Genomic DNA, 24,349 nt, shown 5'->3' on the forward strand with positions numbered 1-24,349 from the left:
TTAGGGATGGAAGTGAGGGTAATGTAAGATGTGATGGGATTAGAGCCAATGTCAGCAGATAGCACACTGAAATAATGAGTGTAGTATTGAATTAGTTAATGTGAAAATTTTTTAGCCATGTAAGTTAGACGGGTACAATCGTTTGCGATTTTATGCTACACATTGAAAGCTTTTGGAGTGAGGGTGACACAATGATTAGCTATAAAATATGACATATTTTAATTTTGAAGGAAGTTAGCATGTGCTCATGGCTGAGTGGGCTGCAGTAGGAAGCTGGAAGTTGACAGCAGGCCAGAGACATGTCCTAGATAAAGGCCGTGTTTTCAGCATGAACAACCAGGGAATCTCTCAAATAGAAATGATACTCTTGTCAAATTATGCTGCATAATGAATAAATAAGGGCAGCAAGAAACATATGCCGTTGTCCTGAAAATGGTGATATGCCAGGAATGTGAAAGACACAGAGGAGTCAGGAGTGGATGTTCAAGGAGAACTCTCTGAAGGCAAAAGACAGAGGGGAGATTTGAAGTAGGGAAGGTTTGTTTGGAGCATCAGGAGTCTATGACTTGTGTATGTATGGGGGGATATGACTGGGAAAACATAAAGAATAAAGGAATAACCAAGTGTCTTCTAAATTGGTAAGAATATCATATTAGTTAGGGTTTCTCTTGCTGTGGTAAAACAGCATGACCAAAAACAACTTGGGGAAGAAAGGATCTCTTTCATCTTTACAGCATAGAGTTCAGCATCTGGGGAGCTGATGCAGAGACAGTGGAGGGGTGCTGCTTACTAGTTTGATCCCCAACGCTTATTCAGTCTGATCTCTCATAGCACCTACGCCCACTAGCCCAGAGGTGGCACCAACCCCAGTAATCTGGACCCTCCCATATCTACCGTGAATCAAGAAAACAGCTCTACAGACTTGCCTACAGCTCAATCTTCCAGAGGCCGTTTCTCAGCCGACAGTTCCTCTTGCTAAATAACTCTAGCTAGTGCCGTTGACAAACACTCAACACATTTTGTTGTTGTTTGGCTTTAACCACTTATTCAAACTTCACAGCGAAAACACATTTCTCATATATTTTGTTTTTATTCAGACACACATATTCTAAACTTCTCTCTTCCGTTATATCACTGTTATAACAGAAATAAAGATGTCCTGTTGTTTCAAAGAACAGGCATTAAATATGATCAAATTTAGTTTTCCCCCTTTAATACAAGAGAGTTTTTCTGCTTAGAGACTCCACCCCTGAAAGTGCATGTTTCACTTGTAGAGAGCTTTCCATGTTTGGCTTCCTTGCTCAATGTCCCTGGCTTCCTTCCAGTCCTTCCTCTATCCTCACACTCCAAATCCCACTGCTGCTGGTCACCTAGGCAACACACAGCTTGCAGGATGGTACAGGTCACAGGCTCCCAGGAGAGGGAAGAGTTGAAAAGCATTAAGACTTATTTTATCCATCTCAGAAATGTCTCTGTCCCCTCCACCTATATAATTCCTCCTTTCTTTTAGACCCTGCTACCCTGGTGTCTAAGGAGTCTCGGTGGATGTAGCTTCCCATCCACAACTGAAATTGCTCAGGGTTTGACGCTCTCATCCCTGGCACTGAATCATCCAGTGTTTCTCCACTGCTTTCCAGAGAAGTAAGATGCCCGTGGAACACGGCAGAACACCTGCTGTGGATGTTTCCTCCATTCACCAGTTTCAGCTACACGGAACACAGGATTCCTTCCTCTCTCATCAAGACTTTCCTTCCGCCGTGTCCCTGCCTCATGGGCCCCCTTCATTTTCTGTGAAATCACTCTTTATCTGATGTAACCTTCCTCTGTCTTACAGACAGAGTTGGGGCTCGGTCTTCTGTGCTCCCAGGGTATTATTCACTGATTTCTCCCTTCTAATTAGCTGTGTGTTTATCTTTTGAGGAGAAAAACTCATCTTTTTCATGACTTTAAAAAGGTTTTGCTTTTTTGTTGGCTTACAAGGAGTTAGGTTTTATTATGACCTTTGTCAAACAAAATGTTTAGCTATTATTTCTCTTCCCGCTTCCTCCACATCCCTTCTCTCCCTGTACTAATCCACCCCATGGCCTCTTCTACTTTTGTGCCACATGTGACCTTTGGTACCCCTCATCCCTACCTCAGTACCTCTTGCTCCCCTCTTTAGGTTGCCTCTCTGGTGTTATAGTCTATACCCATTCTCAAAATTCAAGCCCTGATCTACATACATACGAACAATAAGAGTTAAGATCTGATTATAAGAGAGAACATCTTCTAAGTTTGGGTCACCTCACGCCATTTCTACCTATGATCCTGCAAGTTTCCTGACTTTGTCTTCACAATAGCTGAGGGAAAATGCATACATATTCATAGATGTGACATTTTCATTATCCATTTTCCTCCAGACGGGCATCTTGGCTGGGTGACACTCCATTGCTTTCATGAATAGCACAGCAATAAACAAGGTTTTGCAAATGATTCCATGGCAGGATAGGATCCTTTGGGTACATGGCAAGGGCTGGTTTGGCTGGGTCATGGAATAGTTCTATTTTCCCATGAATTTTGTTTTTATTAATAAGACCTTCTAACAATTCGTGCTACAGGGTTGGGTGGGAAGGCTGGAGGGTTGGGAGAAGGGAAGAGGGGGAATCTGTGATTGGTATGCAAAAAATGAATAAAAATTTTCTTTATTAAAAATCAAAGAAAAAACTCCTCCCTCTTCTCCCTTCTTCTCTTCCTCTTTCTCCTTGCATGAGGCTGCAGCTCGCCTCTGCTTTCTCTCTCTCTCTCCCTCTCTCTCTCTCTCTCTCTCCCTCTCTCTTTCCCTCTCCTTCTCTCTCTTTCCCTCTCCCTCTCTCTTTCCCTCTCCTTCTCTCTCTCTTTCCCTCTCCCTCTCTCTTTCCCTCTCCTTCTCCCTCTCCCTCCTTTCTTTCCCCCTCTCCCACTTTAATAATAAAACTTTCCATGTGGATGCCTTGTCTGCATGGTGTGTCTCCCCCACCTTCCGTGGAGCACTTCGGCTTAAACCTGCCAGGGCCACCACATGCCAGTTTACAACACTATCTGTTTATTTTATTAGCCTACTTATTGATTAGGCATCTGTATATTTTTAGTCCTTAATTTTTTCAGATCTTTATATATTCTAGGTATCAATGTTTTCTACATATCAACCCCTGACTGTGACAGAGCTGAGTGAGGTTCTCCCATTCTGTGAGCTGTCTGTCCTCTCTGAAGACAGTTTCCCTTGCTGTGCAGAAACATTAATTCTATGCATTTCCATTTGTCGATCCCTGGGACTTTCTGTGCTACTGGAGTCTTGTTCAAAAAGTGTTCAAGTCTGGTCACTAGGCTCTCCTCTAGCAGTCTGAGTGTCTCAAGCTTTAAATGAAGGTCTTTGACCCATTGTGAATTGACTTTTGGGCAGAGTCAGAGATTTCTGTACATCAGCAAGTTCATTTTGGATTCAGGATCAAAGTAGACAATGTAGATAAATGACCAAAACTAACTACATCCGTATGTTCTGCTAAGGGACCCTACCAGTGCTGGTTCAGCACGTTGTGATTCTCAGTGCAGTTCATGATACTGTTTGGAGGAAAATAACTGATTTCAAAAACTAACGGTAGTGCAACATAGGCAGCCTCCCTCGGAGAGAGCTGGCGACACTCTCATGTCGCCTTGTTTTTAGCAGATTGCATTAAAAAGCATAATAGGAATGACATCGGCTTTGCCGCAAGAAAAATGAAGAAATTTCACAGGATTATCATGGGAAACAGAATGGAATAAAATACACAGTTTTTTAACAGCCATAATAAATACAGAAAATAGCAAAGAGACAATTTAATGATTTTTAAAACTCATCAGAAGAGCACATTCTATGAATCCCCCTAGTCAAATGGTATGTATGCTTAGTAAATCTTCCCTTCTCCTGCTTGTGTGAGTCTAAAAGATATTGATTTTCTCGTTTCTATTATAGAGTGGCTATAATATTGGGTACCCTTTTCAATATTTTAGATTATATGGTGTTGCTTTAATTTTTAGGTTTCATTAACTTTCTTGGAGCATCTATTTTTAAAATTCCTTTCGGGTTTGCCAGTTACAAAGTAAAGAGAACCTGAGGCTTTATGCTTTCTCAGTTTTATTGTGTACCTTCCTATGTAAGTTTCCTTTGAGGTTCTGCTTCTCTGGTCTTAGAACCTGTAAAAGAAACACTAGCTATTTTCTTAGCGATGTTAATTATATGAGATGGATCTCAAAAAATTCCAGGAAGCCAATTATGAACAATGTAAGCTCTTAGCCAGAAAAACCTTTCACCCAAAAGGAAAAATGGAGACTGTGAGATTTCCATTCTGCAAAGAAATAGAGTTAAAATAAGGTTGCTGAGTTTTCCCAGAAAAACTATAACAGGGACCATTTACGATATATCATTTTATCGATACCTGTGGTTGTAATCTTCAAGGCCCCATTCCAGACCAGGATGCAGTGGTGAGGACGGCGGTACTTCACTCTCGGCCCACCCGTCATTGAGAGGCTGTAGGTCTATAAACAAGGAACAAATGAAGCTGTAGTGAGCCAGAGGGAAAAGGATTCAGTGCCTACTTTTGTTTCAGACACATAAACCAGCTTTGAAATCAATAAAGCTTCACCTGGAATGGGAGGTCTCACATGAATGCTCCCTGGCTGAGATGAACTGTGCCTTCTAGAGTATCTATGGGTATGACCCACTCACTGACCACTATGACAAATAAATCCACATATCTCAATGACCTTTAGTTACCCGTGAAAGCCTGGTGCTTAACAATATCCCTGATCTGTAGGAGACTCATAGAACATGTCTTTTATATCTTAATATTTTTATAATTATGGCTTTATAATGACTACTCTGAATTACAATTTAGGCATTTACCTGAGTGAGAAAAAGTACTGAAGAAGATGCCCTGAGACCCTGTGTACTGCTCATTGTTTAGACAAAGTGGGAGGAAAAAGATCCACTTTTTCTATCTGTGACATAAAACCTTATAAGCCAAAGACTAGAGTCTGAATTTGGGGTTTCCTACTAAATAAAACATGGCATTCTTCTATAAGCTATTCAGTAGTGGAAAAATAACATGCACCCTGATCATCACTGTTACCAACAAGAAGTAAGTTCTGATGAGACATTGTGGGTCAGATATTGTGCCAACCATATTGTTCATTCCGAACATTCCTTTTTTTAATACAACCACAAAATTAACGAAGGTGCAAAGAACTGTATGTTGTATCCTTTTCCCTAAATGTCCCCAAAAGCCTCTTGACAGGCTGTTAGAATGAGCCTCTCTGGACCTTAATCACTACAAAACATTCTTCTTCCATCAAGCTGCACAGTCTATGATATCTGTCTTCACCCATTAATGTTTACGTTTGTGCATTAGCAACGTGAAATAAGTCCTGGATCACATCTATTTTTGTGAAGACAGCTATTTATTGAGCTATCAAGCTGTAATCTACTCATCAACATTTTTCTAACTGAAGGTAACTTCATCCTTGTCTTCTCTTTTGTCTCTTCTAAAGCCTCTTTTCGGGATTTTTATAGAGTCTTATTATAGCCATCACGTTAACTTTTATTGTATTCCTGGGTCCTAGCTGTTCTTCTTAGTGTGGTGATAGGAGCAGAGGCAGACATCATGTTGGTTGAATGTGTACAACAAACTCAGACCCTGTACGGACTTGTCTTCTCTTGACCTTGACATCTCCGTTAAGCTTTGTATCAGGTATGCAAGTGCAGAATTCTAATCTTATACAAATATTTTTAGATTTAATTGACTGTATGAGTATACTCCTAATCACACACACACACACACACACACACACACCCCTGTGAATGTTGACAATGTGTCTTCTAGTCCCTAAGTTATTGTTGGCTAAATGGCCCTCTTTAATTACCATATTATGTGGTTTGTTTTGTGGAGTCCACAGAGTCAAGAATAGCTGAGAAGTGGATAAACAACAACAAACCACCACCACCACCACCAACAACAACAACAACAACAACAAAAGTACTAGGACTTTAAATAAGATAAGAAAGCTATGGCCCTGGTCTGAAATGAGCCCAATATTTGGCATTTAAATAAAGTTTTGTTGAAATTAGCCACACTCGTTTATTTGCACACTTACTGTAGTTTTTTCTGCACTACAATGGCCAAGTTTAGAGAGCCTGATGACCCCACCTTACACTCTCCTTGAGGGTAATGATAGTGTTGTGGCATTGTACACATGTCTGCTTTCCTGATAGTATTTGACAACATAAAGGTATTCAGTCAACGCTAGTCCAACCGAGAAGGAGAATTCAATTTCCGATCAGCACTGCAGAGTGCCTCCTGCTATAGAGTGATGGATGCACTCACTCTCTGACTCCTACAAACATAAACATTAGGGGAATTTTATGATCTCTTCCAAATCCTCCAGGGGATTTGGGACAGGGCACAAAGTGAAAATCTTTGATTTGAGGTAGGGAGTAAAGACCTAACTAATGGATGACTGGAAGGATTTGGGCAGTGGGTCACCTCAGCTGTCTCAGTGGAGGAGATAAAGCAGGCAGAGAGTGTGAAGGTGAGGAGGACAAGGGGAAGCGAGGTGAGAGCTAGAGTTGGGATGTGCTGAGGCTCCCTCCGTCAGCATGAAGTCCAGTGTTGGTGCACACTATGGCTCTTCCGATGCCTAGGCAGCTTACAGAAAGCCCCAGGGACACAGCCTCCATCCCACTGTTATCCTGGAGCACCACACTTCCTCCACAGGAGGCCCCGCTAACAGTTTTCCAACACAAATGTGAATTTTCTGGTGTTCCAATTTTACAAATGTTATTCTAAAAATGCCTTTTCTGTGTAACAGCTTGAAGAGAATAAAAAAAATAAAATACGGAGCAAACTGTGGGCAGTATGTACTATTATTACCAAATTAGATGGAACACAGTATATCAACACTGCAGTCTTAAACATACAAAGACTAGGAAAGGGGAAGGCAGAAAGTTAATGTTTTGGCTGTCCCAGCTTCTCTCCTCACCAGACATTACATTTGGTCAAGTTAACTTCGTTCTGCTAAAAGAGGCCCTTTCATTCAGTTGTGGTCAACCACTATCATAGTTCACAAGTCTCTGTGGCATGTGACACCTTCACTGGCTCTGAAACTCAGGCCCTCTTGGAATTTCTCAAAGTGCAAAATGTTAAGACTTAAAGAGAGGCAATGGACATGATGAAAGCAGCATGATGATATTTTAATTCTAGAATGTTCATAGACTCTCTAAGTCAGTTGACTTCCATGAATAGTAAGCTTATCACCCAGCCTTTCACTGAAAATGCAATAAGTCCATGCTATGAGAAGCCGAATTCAGGCAACCCAGGAATGTAGTACAGACACACAAGGATCTAATAATAGATTGACTTTATTTTCTTCAAGCAAACAATGGTTTATTTCTTACGAGGCTTAGGATGTAGCCTATCCTCCACTACTATCTTAGAGTACCACACTGTTCCACAGTGGGCATTACCAGAAATTGTCTAGCACAGATGGGAAAGGTCTTGAAGGAGCTGGGATTTTCATACTAACTTGGAAAGTGAGCGTGAGAAGTGAAGCAGGTACCTGGCAGGTCACTGGTTAGTGGATTTTTGGTTTGTTTGTTGTTTCTGTTGTTTTCTTTTTATTGGCATAAAACCTGTTCTATCCACATTAATGTTTTATAAGGAAGAGAACATACAAAAATCTTCTCAGAGATTATCTGTGGTCACTGTAATCAAAGGAATCACTTTTTCAATGCAGACATAAAGCAGAAAGAGTTCTAAGGATGCTCCTGTGTTCTACAGAGAAATTCTCTTCCTTCCCTGCTTTGTGGACAGTGGAATTGAAAGTCTCAAGATCTGTCAAGAACACACAACTTACTTAAGGTAAGCCAATACATACTGAGTAAATCCTTTTAGCTAGTTACAAAGAAAAGTCAGCATTTCATAGGCCTTCTTAGGGCCAGGTAGAAAGACTTCAGTGGTTACAAGGGTACAAGACTAGGCAGGGCCTTTGCTGTGGCTGAGATGAACCAAAGCCAGGTACAGGAATTGAATCCAGGCTCTGGGTGTATCAAATATGCATAGTCTTAGGTAAATTATTTATTCTCACAGACCTTCTATATCTTCACCTGTAAAATGAGGCTAATAATATGAAACACTTTGAATCTGAACGTAAATTACTTAACAACATACCTAACAAGCAGCAAATACTTAAAATAGAAAACTGTCAGAGGAATTAGTGACCCCCAACATCTCATTCAGATGAAATAGTTTTATGTTCAAATACTCTCAAATTCACAAGTCCATTCTGATATAATAACATCAGAGTTTGGGATTTGTTCCTGTGACATTATAGTCTGGTGATATCTTAAGCTTCTAAAAAATAAATACAAGATGGATGCTATAATGTTTATTACATCCGCTGAATAGTAGAGCATGCCACTGCTGTGTGGGAGGCTATAGAATGTTTAGTGATACATACGATACTCATCATGTGGTATCAATTGAGGAAAAAAAATTCTTAGAAATTACCTATAGTACATTTCATTTTACTTTCATTTTATGTATACATATTTGCATGAAGAGAAGACTTGAAAGATCTACATAAAATGTTATTGATTAGGAGTTATGATAGATTGAGGAATGAGTAATATTAAATTTTCTTTTTAATGCTTTCCCCTAAAATTTCTACAATGAATATGTATGTATTGCCTTTGCAATATAAAAAGTAAAAGCTATTAAAGAAAGGAGAAAGAGGGAGATAAAACAAGTTTCTGAGTGACCTGGAGTGTAAGCTTGAAAGAACAATGGAGAAAATCCAGGAGTCTACTTGAAATGTGATCCATTCCAGTAATAAGAGAGTATGTCACCAGACAACAAGAACAGTCCAGCTGCCACGTCGATGGCCCCCAGCTGTGCTATTCCGCTATTTATCACATTCATCTTGGAACCAAGCACAGGGCTTGGAGTCACATCATGACCACTCTGTGGTCTCATGTAAATCCACCCAGTTTAAAGTGACTTGGTAACTTTCAATGATTCAAAAGATCTTCCAAAACCTCACAGTTTGCCATCTTTGATTCTCCACTCGTGGTTTGTTTTATACAAAATCCTCATGTTTGGGGCAGCAAGCACAGAAAACTGTCACTTCAACTGGAAACCTTGCCAGGCATCTGATTCACAAGTTCCAAGTCAGTGCTCTCACCCACCCACCCCTCAGCTCTCCTGACTCTGAGTGACAAAGTCTGCACTTTGCCTAATTAATTCGCCTTTGTCCCTGATACCTTCCCCTCTTCTCAGGGAAAAGCCAGTTTTGTGGTTTTGTGCGCTCAGAGGATGGAACGGGAGAGACTTTACCTTTTCTTTTATCTTGTGGGCTGTAAGTGTCAAACGGATACAATATACTACTATCATTTCGCCTGGAGGTGCTCGGAGCTTCTTGACAGTTCTCAAAACATGGTCTGGAAAGGGCCCCACACTCGGCAAGCCCCTGAGGGACAGAAATGAAAATTACACTTTAAAAATACATTCCGACTTGGACAATTGAAGCAGGGTGTAAGAATGGTCCTTGTCCGAATCCTCTTTCGAGTTGCAAGCATGTATATCTTCAATTGTGAAAAAAATCAAAATGGCCCTGTCTGTTCAAACATCTTTCAATACGAAATAAACAGCCCGGACAATGTAGTGTTAAGGATTATGAGTGCTGATAGCCAACACAAAAGGGGATTAACTTTATTATTCTTTCCTCCCACTTACAACTGCCTACTTTCAAATTTTCTTCCATCTGGGAGTACAGCTTGTAGTGGTGTCAATATGAGAATCCAGTTCATGCCAAGGGTGTTTCTCTGCCAACCAGCTGGTTCCTCTTTCCCTCTGCCACTCTTTTTCCCCAGATAAGTGCATATGCTCCAGGACAAGTCAGAACCCAAGCAGTATTTGTCACCAGAATGCCGCGATTGTGTCCTACTGCAGACCCCAGGCTTTGGCCAGATGCTAAAGCAGACAGCTGTGACAGGGCCAGACAGGGGTTCTCCCTGGAGTCTTTTTTCTTCCATATTTCTCTTTCCTCTTTGGATTCTGACAGTCTGCAAACAAATCCACAGTTTTCTGCAAACTGCTGTATCCAGACTAACACCCCACAAACTGTCTTCCCCAGGTGCTGAGGAGGTAACAGGAGGCAGCTGATGACTGAGAACTCAGTTATGTTTTCGAGCGGATTGTGGTATAGCGAGCTGTCTTTTGCTCCGGTTCCTATTATTTGTCTCCCTAACAGATTTCAGAGAAATAAATGATTTGGAAGTCATTCCATAGCTCTCCTCTTGGCCATTTGTGAGAGGCACATGTCGCAAACACAGATCTACTCCCCAAGCTCCCTCCTCCAGGAAAGCATTTGGCTGAAACAATGCATTTGATTTTACTTTTTCTTCTTTAGCTACGAAAACTCGGTGTCTAGCTGAACAAAATATTTGAAGCATTCACTTCTATTCTGTGTCCTAAATAATTAAAATGTTTTCAGCTGCAGAGGCTATTAGCTTTTTGTGAGGGCTTCTAACAGTTCTCCCACACTTAACCACGTTGCCCTTGGCTGCTGGGGTGCTGGTCCAACTGAAGCAGGTAGAGGAGACCAGTGAGTCCCAGGTTAAAGTGGGAATCCCAGCAGGCAGGCTGAGGTAGGACTTGCCTTGCCTTGTGTTTTCACTTCACAATAACAACAAGAACAAAAACAATTTTTTCTGCTTTCCTAGCTCTTTGATAAATGACACAATCAATATCCCAACAACTGATCAGTAACCAGGCTAATTAAAGCATCCAGCCTGTAAAATAGAGCTGTCGTGGAGGCCTCCATTAGTGTCCCAGCCAATAAAAAATATAATGGATTTTTAAACATGTGCTGCCTCTGTGAAGATGAGCTGCAGCAGGGAAGGAAGTGTTTGGGGAAAGAGAAAAACAAAACCAGGTCATAACCCATTTTTAAATACCAAGTCTCTAGGCGCAAACAGCATCACAATTCAACCTGAAGCTCATCCTTTGAAAAACATGCTTCTGTTCAAAATGATTCTGATTCAATCAAGGGCTCATTATGTATTCTTCCTGAGGTTCTCATCAAAACTGTTTACCTATCTTGTACAACTGGGTAATGTGGGGGAGAAATAACAACTTTATATTTTGACTTTTCTTAAGTAGCGTCTTCATTTCTTTTCAATATCGGTATAATGTTCCAGCAATTACGCTGGCATTCTTGCCAAATCTAACTAATTGATTTGCCTGATGTCTGAGCGGTGCTTAGACCTCCTCCGGGTTATGGATGCTTTGCTATGGACAGAGGGCACTTGGTGCTCTGTGGGAGAATAGAGCAAAAACAAGTGTGTACCACATACACTGTGCATGGCATACGCATGACACAGTGAGGCAGATTCAGGAGACCACATAGCTGTGTTTTTTTTATTTATTTAATAAAGATAAGCTGTACATTAGGCTTCTGTCTTTATAAGGAATAGACTCTTTAATCTTCATGGCTACCACAAAGATTTTCTATAGCTGAGAGGCAAGTGCCTGCTTGTTCCCCATGGCAAGCATGTAAATATTAGGGAAAGAAAATGGATCTTTGTTTAAACGTCCTCATAAAAATTGTTTTTTGTAAGAGTTCCTGTTCCTGATCGATTCACCAAGGAACTATATTAACAAGACACATCTGAGGATGGGTAATGAACAGAGAGTTAATACCTTCTTCTGATGGGATAACGCTGATCCCATTCCACTCCGGAACTAAAGATAGAGATACCGCTCTAAAGAAAAATGCCAATGCAAAGTATCCCAACTCCATGGGCCGGGGCATCACATCCACCCACTCCTTCCACAGGCATTTTAGAGAGAGAGATGGAATGAGGGACAAGGGAAGGTAAAGATATCTCTAAGTCTATTAAATCCATACTCATTCTTTTCTCTTTTTGTTTAGTTTTTGGCCTCTGTGTGAATATGGCGCTCCAGCTGTATTTCCTTTCTTTTCTCTTAGTTGAAGTACCTTTGTTAAAGGAAATATTAAAAGGAAGCTATAATGTGCAGATATATAACAAGGGGTGACTGAGACCTCCCTTATGCTGTCCTTCACATCACTCTCCAATAAGTGGGTTCCTTGCTTCTCAGGACTCTATAGGAAGGACCAAATTACACCAGACAGGTCCTTTCCTCATGCTAGGCGGCAGGAGATGAGGACATTCAAACTATGTACATAAGTGAAGCCATTAAATATTCATGAAGACTCTGTCACTTAACCAGATGCACATGTGGAAAACAAGCTCATTCATTATATATAGTCTCCAGTAATTGGCCAATTTACATTTATTTAACATCTACAAGGTTATGTTCAAAAGATCATAAAAGGTACAGTTACTCTTTCCCAATAGTTGATAATCTAGCAAAGGAAGAGATGGTTTATCATTTCCCTACTCAAGACCACCCTGTCAGATGAAGCGGGTCTCACATGTAGCTTTTCCATTCCTTTAGCAACACTTACTGGGAGCCAATCACATCTGGAGAAATCAAGCTCCGACAGTGGATAAACCAGGTACCAGTATCTATCTTCTACACATCGAGCACTCACACTAGCTGTGGATTTTCATGGCCCAGAAGAGCAGATTGAGGATTTTAGTGCAAGTGGTCCATATACAACACAAGGAGCCCCACTGACATACATATATTTCATTTTGATAATCTTTCATTTTTAGATTTTGGTTGAATTTACTAAAACTAATGTTTGATATTAGTTTTCTAAGTAGTATATACTCTAACTCTATATAAAGTTATACTACAGAAACATATTTTGGCCTTAGATACTATCCTAATATGATGACGCATGGTATGCTGATATTTTTGTTAATTTTTATGAACTTACTCATTTTTCCTGAAGTAATTTTTAGGAATATTTAATACTTAATCTTTTAAAATATTGTTATAGATCAATCTTATTTATATTTTTATGTAAATGAAATGTTTTGGTATATCAGCATTTAAGAATTATTTTATACTCCTTTTACACTATATTATTTTATACTATATTATTTTACATGTAAGTTCATATGTAAGTGGACATTTTCCTGACATTTAAAAAGCACAATCAAATATTTAAAAAGAAATAAGACTTCTATTTACTTAATAAAATTCTTAACAAATCAAACTTTAACTTACTTTCACCTCAGGTCTGTATTATCTAAGTGTAGATATTAGGGAGATTATAGAAATCTGATTATATCATAATAATCTTCACATTAAATACTATATATATCCATCCAATGAGGAATTTTCTAAGGTATAGGCATTGCTAGCATATCACCAAAAGTTATATTAAGAAGGATGTTTTCTAAGTAAGTTCAGAACCCTAGGAATTTCTGAACATAAGTCCTAATAAATACAGTCCTGTGATATTTGATAAATGATTTATTTTATATGCATATTTTCATGATTTTTATTGTATCTAAAATATACAACCACCTGTTTCTTTCATACATCCATCAGCGCCTGTTTGGGGCATATTTCTCCAAGTATAGACTCAATAAATGTTTATCTACCCCATGAGTGATTGAGTCTGGATATTCTTTTGATCAGCAATTTTCAGCAAAGTCAAGAATGTTATCACCTCCAGTGGTCTCTCCGGCCTCCTCAGTATCACCAGCTGAATCATGCCCCGGATGTTTCCTTCCATGGACATTGATCTTCTCAGCGTTTCCATGGCTTCATGGTTGGACTTGCCCAGAAGAGTTTCCCCATTAACAGCAACCAGTTGGTCATTCATTCGCAGACGGCCATCCTGAGGCAGAGAGGAGAAAAGAGTGTGAGACAGGAGAGCATGGTGTGATAGGTAGCTGTTTGGAGAAAAGTTCAAGTATGAAGATGAGACAGTTAGAAGCATGAACCTTAATTCTTGGGGATGATCTATTTTCAATGGCAGGAAGAGGTTCTGGAGCTTATCAACCAGTCAAAATACTACCAATTGTGATCTGTGTGAAAGGAGTTATTTTTAGAAATCTTAGAGTCCTGAGCTGCAATAATTTAGACATTTCTGAGGGTTCTTATCTAAATCTCTGTCTGGCAAGCATATGAATCATATGCTCTGCTTTGGCAAAGACCCCATTGGGACTCAGGAATCGGGGTTAAGAAACAAAGGCTGTAGCTATCTCTCACAAGGAGGGTTTGCATTTTCAGGCATGGAGAGACATGCTTAAAAGCTGTGTGCTTGACAGCATAATGTCCCTTGTAGATACCATTGCTAGTCCTATTGAATGGAGAGAACAGATTCTTCATATAATTTTCTCTAACTCAAGTACAAACTTACTCATCAACTAGAAGAAAACAGATGTGTGTAGGGTAGGATCAATTTGTCCTAATAACCCTGGCAGGAAAGCTTGACAAAGGGAATTGTCAGGCTTTTTCCTTGGATATTCAGGCTAACAAATACTTTCATCCAGAAGAGACACCATTTACCACTAAAGCACCAGGCCCCCTGATGTGTGGAGAGTCAGCCTCACCTATCTATCATTCAAGGTAATTCATTCAGAAGTCATCTTCAGCAAGAAGCCTTCCGTCAGTGATGTCTCCAGCAGTGGCCGATAAACTGGGAGACCAGCTCTTCAGGAAGACAATTTGGCCAGACCACAGGGCATCCCCTCTCTAGGAAGATGGGGGTGTGGGTGGGGAGGGAAGAATGGTGCTCACAGTGTTTATAGACTGGAGACTGGAAACTGTCCTATGCTACTTGACGCGTAGAAAGCCACACGGTTCCTATCTAATTAGAATCCCGTCCTGCTTCTGATGTTAATACAGTCAACAGAAATAGATGTAGGTATGCCTAGTCATTTACTTTTCCAGAGACTTCTTCTGTTAACTGCCTCCTGTGATACTCACAGACCCAACAAGTTAAGGAGATTTGTGTTTTTATGAAGTTTTCCACAAAAATAATCAGAACTAGGGAATTATAACTATAACTTGTCACTATAGCATATCAGATGAGACTCACTCAAGCTCTGGTTTGGTGAACTTTGGCCCTTCAGCCCCTCTTCTTGCAGCCTATAAGCTATAGTTGTACAATGCTTAACTAAATGCAAAAGAATTCTTGCCAGGAGGTGGTGTCACATGCCTTTGATCTCAGCACTTGGGAGGCAGAGGCAAGCAGATCTCTGTGAGTTCAATGCTAATCTGGTCTATAGAGTGAGTTCCAGGATAGCCTAGGCTACACAGAGAAACCCTGTCTTGAAAAATCAAAATAATAATAATAATAATAATAATAATAATAATAATAATAATAATAATAAAATAATTCTTGCAGTAAGAAGTATCTGGAAGTTCAAATGAGCACAATGTAATGCAAAAGTAAAAAGAGGAAAAAAAAAACCTCCCTGAGAAACGCTCAGAACAGATACGCAGTGAAGACTGGAAACGAGTCACTGAGCCTCAGAGAGAAAACCCGAGGTCTAGTTGATAGGCCTGGACTAATACAAGGGCAGATGGCCAGAGGAATTGTCCCTAAGGAACAGGGGAAGAGAAGGCGTGACAGCTGTTGGTCTAGACAGCATTTAGAGATGTCCTACACATCACCTGGTGGGTGGAGTCTTGGCAACACAGGGCTGCAGAGGCCACCCGAAGGAGTCCATGCTCACTGAGAACAGCAATGAGATGCCAAGGCACTGGGATCAATAGAGAGTGTGTAGCATCAGATACAAACTGCTCAGAGGCCTGCCTCAAGGGGACTTAATGTCTCTTCCTCTGGCTTTGGAACTTCACTTAACCTTTACCCTAATTTACCAAGGAAGAAATCTCCTCTCTTCTGCTATCCAATTGTGAATTAGGCACACAAAGAATAGGATTAAGCCTCCGTGAAATGGGGAGATGGGTAAAATAGTCACAGCCTCAATGATTTAGTCACATGAAAGGAAGCACAGCTGGATCTGTTCCAATTTGTCATACGATGCGGGGAGGACCATTGGGCTGAATCTTGTCACTAAAATTCTCCTACTGTGGCTGGAAGCTGATGTGCAGATTTTAAAGATGAGGAGGAAGAAGAAGAGTTGGATATGGACACGGGCACTGTCATCAGGAAATGAGCCAGTTAAGATCTACAAAGGTCTGTCAACTGGGAGGACACCTCATCCACTACGATAGGAAGAGGGACAATAAAAACTGAAGGAATCTGAGAAAGAATTTAATGAGAGGGAAGATGTGAGAAGAAAACAATTGTATATAAAAGCTAATACCAACAGCTATTAACATGAACTTATTTCCAGTTGCATTCTAGTCTCAGCCATCTAGAATACATTCAAGTAGAATATGTTTACTACAGTCAAGTCCCAAACAGAAAGACAGGTCAGGTGACTCAACCCAGGGCCTCTGGAATTTTTTTCTGAGACATTCACATTTATCACATGTGTCTCTAGAGAGTTGTGGTCACAATAAAAAGCCACACACTCCCGTTTGCAGGAGTGGCTGTCCTCTTGCCATTGGTGTGTGCTTCTTGCTCATAAGATAAATGATGGATAATTTCATTAATGGCAATGCCAGGAAGGCCACATTGTCTTAACATTTAGAATACCATGACAGAGCTCTGGGCTTAGAAAGGTCCTCAGAGGTCATCTGGTCCAAACTCTTCCATTTACAGATGAATAATACAATGCTCCAAGAAGACGAGGCATCGTTTATCTACCACCTAGTAAGAAAAGGCACTTCCATACGTATTGGAACTGGCTTGGCTGGTTAAGATCAAGGTTTGTAAAGAACAGAAGAGTCCACGTCTTCACTAGGATTTTCTAACTATATGAATAATAGTAACTCATCCTCAGAGGGGAATTGCTTCATGAAAAGACTTTCAAAACCAGTGAAGGCCACAGGTAACTGTTGGAAGAAAGCAGTATTTGAAATCTAGGGAAATACCCAGACTGCATGGGCATAGGAAAGTATAGGAGATGCTTGGGAGCAAACTGGAGAAAAAGGAAAAGTCTGCCTTCTAACTACATGTCCCTTACTAGACATCATCTAAAATGAAGTTGCTGGAACAAAGAACTTGCTACTCATTCAAACATATTCCTGAAAATCATGGCTATCTTTCACTTTGGAATCATTTTCACCAAAAATTTAGTTTTCTATGATATTTTTCTACTAATATTATGTTCAGATAGGTATGTGGGCATGATAGTTAAAAACCCACAACTTTATATGCATGAATACAAATGTCCATGGATGCTACTTAGCAATTTTAGCATGCCTGTTTCATCACAACCTGGGCCACGCTTATGCTTTTAAAAGGAATAAATCTTGGGTTTTGCAAGAAAGCTCAGAGGGTAGAGGCACTTGCAATGCAAGCCTGGTGGGTGACATGAGTTCGGTTCCTGCAACCCGCATAAAGGCGGAAGGAGAGAACCTACTCCCCAAAGTTGTCCCCTGGCTTCTACATGTGTGTCATGGCATGTGTGCTTACATATACAGGCATCATACACACATGTGCTCACAGTTACAATAATAAACAAATAAATAATTTTAAAGACAAAGGAAACCTTTCTTCCTATCTTGCTATCAACAGAACACTAAGCAAAAGACCCAGTCCTTACCTTTGGCACCCAAAACAATGTTGAAGAGATAGGGAAAACAGGAGTAAAAACAAAGAGTGACTTTCTCAGGGTACTTTAGTGCAGACATGAAAAACTCACATTAGGTATAAGTTTCTCTCTTGCATGTGCTTGGGAAGGCTTAGAAAGTCATCAGTTCTAACCACTTATCATAAAAGGAGGGATCAAAGGCTCAGAGACCAGATGCACGAGTAATACATCTCCCTTCTGCAGAATATCTGTGGAAGCATTTTGTGTGACTTCTAATCATTTCTTCCAATGAACTTGTGATATAAATATTACTTCCTACCATATAAGAATGTAAAGACAGAGGATTAATTGATTTCAAAAGGGTCTTAGCATGGCCAGTTCTTATATCTCCTCTCTTTCCTTTTTTGAGACAAGGTCTCAGCTTGTATTACAGGCTGATCTCACTATGGGACTCACGATGTAACCCAGGCTGGCCTCAAACTCACAGCAATCTTGCCTTGCCCCTCCAGTGATGAGGATAGGTATGAGCTCCTATTGTGCTATTTTGATTCCAAAATCCATTTCTAGAAATGATTAAGGGTACTAAAATATTAATAAAATACCTTATAAGTTTCTACTGTGTAGTCATTATGCTTAAACTCTCTCAATGCATGAGATAATTAAAGCCTTACGATAACACTATTTTTTTTAAAGAAGAAATTGAGGCTGAGAGGGTTTGGATGAATTGTTATTGTCATGTTCTGGGAGCAGATCTGAACCAGGTCTGGGTCACTCTGGAGTCTTGTTTTCAGTCCCTTGCTAATAGTTCTTAAGCTTTATGGGTTCTTGGATCTCTCTGAGAATCTAATAAAAGTTATGGATCCTAGTCTCTTCAAAGCAAATATTTATACCAGGGTTTCTCTGCAATGGCACATTTGGACTAGATAATTCTTTGCAATAAGGGGCTGTCCAGTGTGGTGCAGGATATTTCCTGTGCCTCCCACAGAACTGCAATGACATCCAGGGGCTCCTGTGACCTTCTAGCTCAGCTCCTAGTGCTCAGCTCCTGAGTAGCCCCTGTTCTGAACTGGTGATGAAACATGGCTCCATGCACTTCTGTTAGTCTGTTTGTATAAACCCCTCCATGTAAGATTGTAGTGATGCTAAGATAAAGAGCAGGATTCTGCAAAGTCTGAGAGAGGCAAGGGAGCTGTCTTTCCCAGGGAGAGTTGGCTGTGGCCCAAGGCTAATCCACATTAGTCCAGGGTGTTGAGAGGATTAATCATGACCAGATGTTGGCTCCTGCCTCGGCATGCTTCTAACAGGACCCTTGGTAAGGCCTCTTGAGATATTATCAACACCCATGGCCCAAGCCCCAAAGTCAGACTTCACAACATACATTCCCCGGAGCAGCGGACACTCCAGGCAAGGTGGCACCTGATTATTGAGACAATTTCCCAAATGAATCCATTTGAAGGTTCTACAATTAATCTATGACAATATCTGCCTATTGTAATTTTGAAAACAAACCAAAGCATAAGACAAGTCAATGTGAAAAAAAAATAGACTTCAGTTTGTTATCATTTAAAGTCTCTTAGAAACAATAGTTTGAAAGGACACGAATAAACAAAACACTTTGAAGCACAGTTCTGGAAAGGAAGCCAGCCATACTGGATGTCTGTAGTATTCATTTTATACTGCCTTACCCATGTGAGAAGGTTTCACTTCATATCATCTGCCCCAACACATCTTAGTTGATGGAAGAGGGATACCCTTCCCCAAAAGAGCCCTGTCTGGTATGTATGACTTTGCCAACCCCTTCCTCTTTTCCAAAAGTCCTTTGCACTTATTAGATGTCTCCTTATCCTTTCTGGCAAGGCTTGGCAGCCATCTTGCTCTCAACGTTAATCTCCAACACAACTAAAGCCTCTTTTTCCCACCGTTCATGTTACTACAGCTATTTGTCTGTTGCTGCCCTTATGGAATTAGTTTCTCACATATTTAATTTAGTATCCTTCGCTTCCTAGATTACAGAATGAGGACGTTTATTCTGTGTCTCCAATCTATTATAGATTGCCTAACTCACTCCAGGGGCTAAAGAAGTGCTTGCTAAATTGAGTCACTTGAAAAAAAAAATCTTTCAGTCAGGTACATTGGGACTAGAATAAGTTTCATCTATAACGAAGAAATCATTTAATTTATAAACTGTACCTAAGAAGAATTGATGAGCACAGGCTGGCTTGATTACTTTTTGTGTACTGGCCCTGTATCCACTTACTCAGCTACCGTAAACCCTTCGATGGATTTAATTCAGTTATCATCTTTGGAGCCTCACTCCGTTTGTATGGAGCAGAGCAACAAAGTCCCAGCATCCCTGGCGTGTGGAAATGTTTGTAAGGAAACTAAAGGACCTTCTCTAGAGCACAGGGGCAACCATACTCAAAATCATTTTGATATAATGCTTTCAAAATAGAGCCTAATCCTTTTTGCTTAAAACATACAGAAAGCCACTGCAATGTACAGCTTCCTTCAGCCAGAGTGAATTTTATTATTTTTGCAGCATGGAAGTTTGAGAAAGCCTGACTTAGAGTCTCAGCGCTGTTTACCGGCCTATGGCAGGGTAATAACATTCTGCGCTTGTTTTACATCTTCCTGTTTCCTGCATTCCAAGTCCTTTTCCGCTCCTGCCTATCTCCTTCCGGATTCTGTGCTCCTAATTTACTTTGGCCTAGAAAAGCAGATTAAGAAAGCTTGTTAAGGCATATGTGTTATACATGAATCAGGAATATTCTGCATGAATGCATAAACAGATTAGACTCTGAGAGATCTTTCCCATTGAAAAAAATGTATCATATTTACTTTTTTTTTTCCCTTCTCTATGCTTTGGGTTTTGGTTTTTTTTTTTTTTTTGGTGGGGGCGGGGGGCAAGTAGGCTTATTAGTTTTGATCTATGACAACTACCGGAGGTACTCAATAAGTATTCTCGTCTTATGTTACATATATCTGCACATAATTTACATTAGCTGCTTTCACACAATTTCAGGGTTGGTTCCAGGAGCAGGTGTGTCAATGGCAAGACAACACAATATGGCCTGAGTACGTGGAAAAGCAAAGAGAAAACAAGGAAAGAGCCAGCGTCCACGTCCCCTTCAGGGTACATTCTCAGTGAATTTACACTTCCCATCAGGCTCCTCCTCTGGAAGGGCTCACCAGCACCCAGTTGCATCCCTCAAGGGGCTTTTGGGAAGGCATTTAAATGATAAACTATTTTTAATAGGTACTATTTATGGACCCGCAGAACCATCCTGATAGATCAATTTGTATAGATTGCCTTTTTCTCTAAGACTATGAAGTCACACATGCTTTTAAGTTTGATGAGATACCGGTGATACCCAAAACGTATACCAAGACGATGCAGTTTCAAGTCTTACTTGGTCCAGACCACATGGACTTTTTATTTATATTTGCAGAAATGAAAAAAAAATAAAGGTGATAAAGATTGCAAGCAAAGCAATGATGGAGGCTGAACTGAGACCATAGTGTGTTAGAAGGTATGTGATGCGACCTCTGTATAAAGTCCCGATGTCTAAATTCATAAATAAGCATGATTACATGAATTAATACCTGCTAAGAGTTTTGATGCTTTAAAGGAAAACTGGCTGACAATTATTTTCCTTATTTGGCTAGTGGTTTCCTTTAAAAAAAAAAAAAACATATAAAACTCTTACTGCTTATGTAGACTACAAATGTCTCAATTGGTTTTCCAGTTCCAATTTGTAGTTGTCCATTTGTGAATGGGGACTACACATCAGTGCTCAGTTCTTACATTTGAGGGTGTAAAACGTAGCTGCCCATAACCCAGACTGCCTGGACCTCAGTCAGAGGAACAGCTAGAATGCCACTAACTACTGGTGATGCCTCAAAGTCCTCCCCATGCAGGGAGTGTATCAATTCTTTAAAAAAAAAAAAAAAAAAATGGAGAGTTGAAGAAATCATTTAACATTAGTGTTCCTTAAAAAGCTGTCCCTTTTATCTTCCTTTGGATTCATTAATTATAGATATGCAATGATTTATAGATACTGGCAGAAATGGAGGTGGAAATTACTCAGGCTGGGAGCTCTGACCAGACTCCTGTTAAGAGGGTGGGATGCTCTAAATGCTCCACATTACCAAGAGACCCAGGAATCCACATCTGGTCCTTACCCTTCTGCTCCTGTGGATTTTCTTCTCCTTAATTCAGTTTAATCATTTGGAATTGATCATTGTGAATACTTGCATTAGGTAAAATTCTCAGATCCACTATGAAATAGTGAAGATTATGTAATTCTACATCTTTAAGAAAAATCACCCCAAATTTCTTGATCACACAGAATCAAGTTACTTAAATAATGTCTATTTCATATTCTGGGTGCATACATTTGCAATTAGTTATGCCAGGCATTTTTCCTTTACTTAATTTCAGTATCATCAAGTAGTATTTATTAAGCACAAACTGGGCTAAATTAATTTTGTACAGAATAGCAGTCTTAAATGCATTCTCTCTGTTTAAGGGTCCTTAAATAATCCATCGACCTGATACATGACATTTGTTTCCCTTAAGTTAAAAAAAAAAAACTCTTGAATTTGAATTTTTATCTTGTTATTTCAGGGCTTCAGTAGGGTATATTCCACTCCTAACATCAGCATATGAAAAGAGTACTACCTAGAACTAGTGTGATGTACTGCATGGAATTCTTTCTTATGCTTATGCTAGTGCTGATGATTTTCCTAACTTTAAAAAAAAATGGATCTTTTCTAAAAAGTAATTCCAGTAAAAAAAAAAAGCAGTCTAAGTGTAAGCAATAAACATAAAATAAATAAATAATAAAATATATTAAATTTTATGTAATATAGTTTATAAAAAGCAAAGCAAAGGAAAACCATTGTGCTGGAAAATGTTGAACAAATGATTAAAAATCTAAAGTCTTCAAAGTGACTATAGAGACTTTGAGTGACCCTGGAGAAAATACAAAGTGATAGTTTAATGCAGATTTGGAAAAAGGGAGATACTTTTCCAAGTGCAAAACTGACAACATGTCTTTCCATTAACAGCAACAACAGCACATTTCACTTGAAATTTCAACCACAAAAATGGACTTGAAAAAATCATCATCAAGGACAATCCTGATTTCATCCTAGTCACAGCTCTTGGTTGTAGAGAAGCAGACACATACTCTTATATTTGGTTCCTATAAGCAATTACACTATCCTTTGGGGACAAACACGCAGGAAGAATGATAGAAACTGAAATAAAAGTAGAAGCCTGCTACTCAGTAAGCATGCTCCAAGTACTACAAGCACACTCTATCAGTACTCCCAGAAATGGCATTGTGCTGGTGTGGTCCATGCCAGCGTGTGAATAGTGATGCTTCAGAAGGCTCTGAGAGGAACGCCAGATACCATGGCCGCCTGTAACTGCATGAGTTTTGCAAAGCAGAACTTCTGGGTGTTATTTCTCCTCCTTCGTGAGTGTGGGAGTGTTGCATGTATGCATACACCAAAAAGATTGTGCTCCAGTATGCATGGGTATGTCACTCATGTATGTGTGTGGAGAAGTCAGAGATGACATCAGGGTGTCATCAATCACTTCTCAGTCACTGGGCATTCTTTCTTTTTCTTTCTCCCCTAAGTTTTTGGGGGGTGTTGTTTTTTTCATTGTCTCTTCAATGTTCTGAGTTAGTTAAGTATTTGGATAATTTTTGAGTAAAGAATACCTGTAATTCAGCTTGCCCTGAGAATAGTTCAACTTCCTGCTTGTTTCCGCAAAGAGTACCCAAGAGTAGCTGCATGCTTATAGTAGCAGATAGAGGTTTGCCTTTTTATTAGAAATAACTTGAAGCAGAAACAAGAGGCTCAAAAGTGGTAGCGTGGTAGGGGAGAGGAGAGACAAGAAGGAGGCCCTCAGTCAGAGCCCCAGCCATTCTGAGATTTTACATCTGGCGGGAAGTCTGTCTTTGTTTATATCATCAGAAGCTCCCAGGAGAATGCAGCACACAGAATCCACAGGAAGAATTTGGTCATACTTTTCAAAGTAGTTTAGTTTTCAACAATCCACCTTCCCTTAAGGGAAAAACACCTTGAGAACCAATTAGTGGTATGAAGGGCTGGGAGAAAAAGATCGGGCTCCAGTAGGAAAAATATTTTGTTGATTTCAGGTAAAATCCTAGGGCCAGATGCTAATATGGATGTCCCAGTGCTCATCTCCCCTGCCCCAGGGACACTGCAGTCTGTTACATTTGTTTCTCTTCAACCAGGACAGGAACAAAGTCTCCAAACAATTTTTGGAAGACATAATCCAGATTCATGGAACAGGTGGCAATTTTCTGAGGAGTAACAGCGGATTATTGGACTAGCAGAAAAAAGAGAAAAATATGATTTCCTTCCCCTTAATCGGATTCCTTGTGAACAAGGCTCAGGGCTCTACTGTTCACAGTGAAAGAGGTAAACAAGACAAATGGATACTAACCATTCACAACAAGGCTAAATTCATGATTGATGCCTCTTACTGTTCAACATCAGCTATAAATATGCTGCCCAGTGCTTTTCAATGGTGTGATTGTCTGACTCAGCAGACCCGTGTCAGGCAGGAAATTTACATAAATGCTAAGTGAAATCTCTCAGCAAGAAATGGGACTGTTAAGAGATTGCTTAGGCAAGGGGCTGGTTGATTCCACAAATGAGTATGCGTATTAAATCACACACCAATATATGTTGGAGCTGAGGCTATCA

General features: G+C 40.0%; 1 protein-coding gene across 1 annotated transcript in view; it reads right to left on the bottom strand.

The window, feature by feature from the left end:
• Pard3b (par-3 family cell polarity regulator beta) overlaps window positions 1-24,349 on the bottom strand; it is a 993,468-nt gene that overhangs the window by 408,714 nt on the left and 560,405 nt on the right. The window contains exons 12-14 of the mRNA XM_028891309.2: window positions 13,657-13,827; window positions 9,381-9,513; window positions 4,431-4,530 (exon numbers count right to left, since the gene is read on the bottom strand). Of these exons, the coding sequence (XP_028747142.1) occupies window positions 4,431-4,530; window positions 9,381-9,513; window positions 13,657-13,827 (404 nt within the window). The remainder of the gene's footprint in view (window positions 1-4,430; window positions 4,531-9,380; window positions 9,514-13,656; window positions 13,828-24,349) is intronic.

This window comes from Peromyscus leucopus, chromosome 13 (genome assembly GCF_004664715.2).
Source record: "Peromyscus leucopus breed LL Stock chromosome 13, UCI_PerLeu_2.1, whole genome shotgun sequence".
In the NCBI taxonomy this organism is placed as follows: Eukaryota; Metazoa; Chordata; class Mammalia; order Rodentia; family Cricetidae; genus Peromyscus; species Peromyscus leucopus.